This window comes from Triticum aestivum, chromosome 3D (assembly GCF_018294505.1).
Source record: "Triticum aestivum cultivar Chinese Spring chromosome 3D, IWGSC CS RefSeq v2.1, whole genome shotgun sequence".
NCBI classification, from domain to species: domain Eukaryota; kingdom Viridiplantae; phylum Streptophyta; class Magnoliopsida; order Poales; family Poaceae; genus Triticum; species Triticum aestivum.
In genome coordinates, this window is record NC_057802.1 from 68,973,742 (window position 1) to 68,977,292 (window position 3,551).

Genomic DNA, 3,551 nt, shown 5'->3' on the forward strand with positions numbered 1-3,551 from the left:
GTACCTATTTATTTTGAGTTTCTCTATATCAAACACAGAGGTTGAATGTATGGATGTTTTTTTTTGACGGGAGGTTGAATGTATGGCTTAGCACTACATGTGGCTTGTTCTGCTCAAGTTATTTCAGATACATGCCTCAGTTAATCCTTTGTAGGATCTTGAGGAGCTCTTCTGTGTTGTAGTGCTTTGAAGGTGAAGCACGTTCCTTGGATTTTGCTCTGTTATTGTTGTAAGAAGTAGTATCTTTGTGCTTTTAGCATTGAGAATATTCAAGGAACTACCTACTACGACATCATTTTCTAGGAAAATTAGGTCATAACAAGAGACGATGAATCCGTTATTTTCCTTGTTGTGGGTAGGATCAAATTTTGAATGACCAAGCTTTTGTATGATTTTGATTGACCAAGCTTGCTTGCTGCTTGCTTGTCAGTCAGGCTATGTTGGTGGATTTTAGAGAGAACTTGTCTTCGAACAATACTATCCAGAAGCAGCAAGGGAAAGACAACCATTGCATTACTACACTTAGATAATTTTGACTTGTTAGCTACACCCTTTGGATGGTGCTACTTGTAGAAAATTATAGACAATCAACCCTTCAAAATTTACCGGACACATCATCCTGGAGTACAAGATATTTTTATAACTATGCCTACAGCTCATGATCTCTATGCCTAAATTTATTATTTGGTGGCATTGTGAGGATATTTTCCACGGTGACCAATATCCATTAAGCTATAAGAGATTTGATTGAGAACATGGAGATACATTTTCTCTTACACATAATGATAAGAATGTATGTCGACTATTTTATGGGTCGAGCGCTTTTGGCAGAGGGCTTGTTAGAGCAAAGAGTTGACCGTGTGTTTGTAGTTGACGGGGAGACAACTGGCAAGGTTGGAACACCAACAATGATGATGAATGACGTGCAAATTTATTGTTCCGTGACAACGCACGGGCACTAAGCTAGTCATCCGTAAAACATCACACTCTTTTTTATTACTTTATTTAATAATCATGTTAGTTTAATTGATGGTCTTATATTCCTAGACGTGCAGCTACTGTAGTACTCCCTCTCTAAATTTTTATAAGATCTTTTATATACGAGTGCGACTAGATTTTAGTCGACTAAAACTTAACCGAGTCTCAATTAAATGACAAGACATATAAAAAGGAATGAAATAATTAAAATGATTTTTTGCACGAATCTTCATATAAGATTTCATGAATATAGCATTAATCAAGACTTCGTTAAGTCTCAATCGACTCAGATTTAATAGTCCTGTTTGTATACATATATAAATCATTAAAAAAAATAAGATTGTTTAGATCACTAATTACTACTTTCTCCGTTCTTAAATAAGTGTCTCAATCTTATAGTGATCTTATATGATCTATATATGTATATAAACGCTCCTTTGATACTTCCACAGTTGCCAAAGAAAAGGATAAATTTTCAGATAGAGCTCAGCGCAACAGAGAAACAGTCCAGCAGTGCTCCTCCGTCCCCGCCGGACGCCGCTCAAATGGAGCCCGCGACGTACGCCTCTTTGCCGCTCGCGCAAGATCAAGAAGCGTTGTCGGGGCCGCCGCAGACTGTACAGCTGGGCCAGGCGCGACAGCGCGGGGGTGGCTGGCGCGCCTGGGCACGCCGCGCGTACACGGTGATCGCCCTGCTCGCCTTCACCGCCGGCTACGGCTTCGCGTGGGCGGTGCGCCGGACGCACCGCAGCCCGTGCGATCTAGCGTTCGTGATCACAGCCTACTACCTCGTCGCCGTGCTCTGCTGCTGCGTCACGAAGCTGCAGCTCCAGCGGCTCGACGTCGACGACCACCCGGCGGCCGCCCCCGAGCGGCGGCGGTCCATGCTCGCCGTGTGGGCAGTCTCGGTGCTGTTCCTCGCTACCTGCTTCGCGTGGGCGGTGCACCGGACGCGCCGCAGCCCGCCCGACCTCGCGTTCGTGGTCACGACCTACTGGTTCGTCGCCGTGCTCTGCTGCTCTGTCTGGAAGCTCCAGCTCCAGCGGCTCGACGACGACCCGTCGTTGGCCCCCGAGCGGCGCCGGGCCAGGCTCGCCGCGTGGGCGGTCTCTGTGCTCTTCGTCGCCGCCTGCTTCGCGTGGGCTGTGTACCGCACGCACCGCAGGCCGCGCGCCCTGGCGTTCGTGATCGCCACCTACTACCTCATCGCCGTGCTATACTGCTGCCTCAGGAAGCTCGAGCTCCTACGGCTCGAGGACGACCCGGCCGCGGGGCCCGAGCGGCGGCGGACCAGGCTCGCTGCCATGGCGGTCTCGGTGGCGCAGGGCAGCACGGTTGCGCTGAGTGCCGCGGACAGGATGCCGAACCTGGCGCTGAAGCTGGCCGTGTTTGGGCTCACCGCCATGGCGATGGGCCTCGTGTACTTCTTCATTTTCAACCGCATGGATGGGGAGTACGGGCGTGCTCAATCGGCCGCCGCCCCCCGGCCGGAGAGGCCTTTGCACGAGCAATCCCCGGATCAGAGGGCCTAGCATAATGTGGAATGAGTGCTCGTTGCATATTCGACCGAGACGGACCTAGCTAGACCGTACGTATTCGTAGATTGTATTATACTGTATAGTACTACACGTGTAGCGTGCAAAATGGAGACTCAAAGTGAAAACACTTTAGCTGTATATTGCCTGATTTTTAAATTTAATAAGTCAATTTTTTTTTCAATGATTCTTGATGTTTTGTTTAATTTTCTTGTTATTTCATGGTCTGGCTGAATTTTTACTTGTGAGCGGCATTGGTATTACCTCATGGTTACATTAGCACATGCACCTAGCATCAGCTGCACCATTTAAGCTCACGACGACTTTGCCCGGCGTCCATGGAGCCCACAGAGACCTCTTTCCTGGTCGCCACGGCATCGGGATCAATCTCAGTCCGTAAGAGCATCTATAGCAGATCTTTTAAAAGTTACCCTTAAAAATGAGTATAAGACTACCCATAATAAGAGTAACATAGATAATAACATCACATATATCTAATAAAGTAGATGATGTAGTAAGCAATAAATGAAGAAAGAGAGGAAAGTAGTAACATAGCTACTAGTTACTAGTAGTATGAGTAACATCATACATATCAAGTTAAGATGTGTCTATAGCCTAATAAATGAAGTGTTGCATGTTACCACACATATGTTACTTCCCTCAATAGAGGTAGTAACATAGACTAGTAACATGGGCATGTTACTAGTCTATGTTATTACACATTATGGCTAGTCTAAAGGGCACTGTAGACCATTTTTACAGTGCAAAATTGCCTCGGACAGAGCAGATCATGTAAATAAAACTGTATCCCAATGTAGCTCATTTTTTATTTCCGTATTCCTCCCTCCCGGCAGATCCCATCTCCGGCCACGGCATGCCTCGCCCTGGCACCCCGGCTCGCCCCGGCGCTGCCCGCCTCGCCCTGCCTTGCACCGCACACCCCCTGACGTGCCTTCCCGTCCCCGATTTAGCCCGGCACCGCCCGTCGCCACGCGTGCGCTTCCCGGCGTGGCCACGTGAGCTCCCCGCCGCTGCGTG

The 3,551-nt window shown here is 48.1% G+C and overlaps 1 protein-coding gene across 1 annotated transcript in view; it reads left to right on the top strand.

Annotated features, from left to right (window-relative positions):
- Positions 1-2,654, top strand: part of LOC123077484 (uncharacterized) — a 6,151-nt gene extending 3,497 nt beyond the window's left edge. Inside the window, exon 6 of the mRNA XM_044499763.1 lies at positions 1,431-2,654. Within this exon, the coding sequence (XP_044355698.1) occupies positions 1,524-2,510 (987 nt within the window). The 5' untranslated portion in view covers positions 1,431-1,523 and the 3' untranslated portion in view covers positions 2,511-2,654. The remainder of the gene's footprint in view (positions 1-1,430) is intronic.
- Positions 2,655-3,551: the final 897 nt, after the last annotated feature.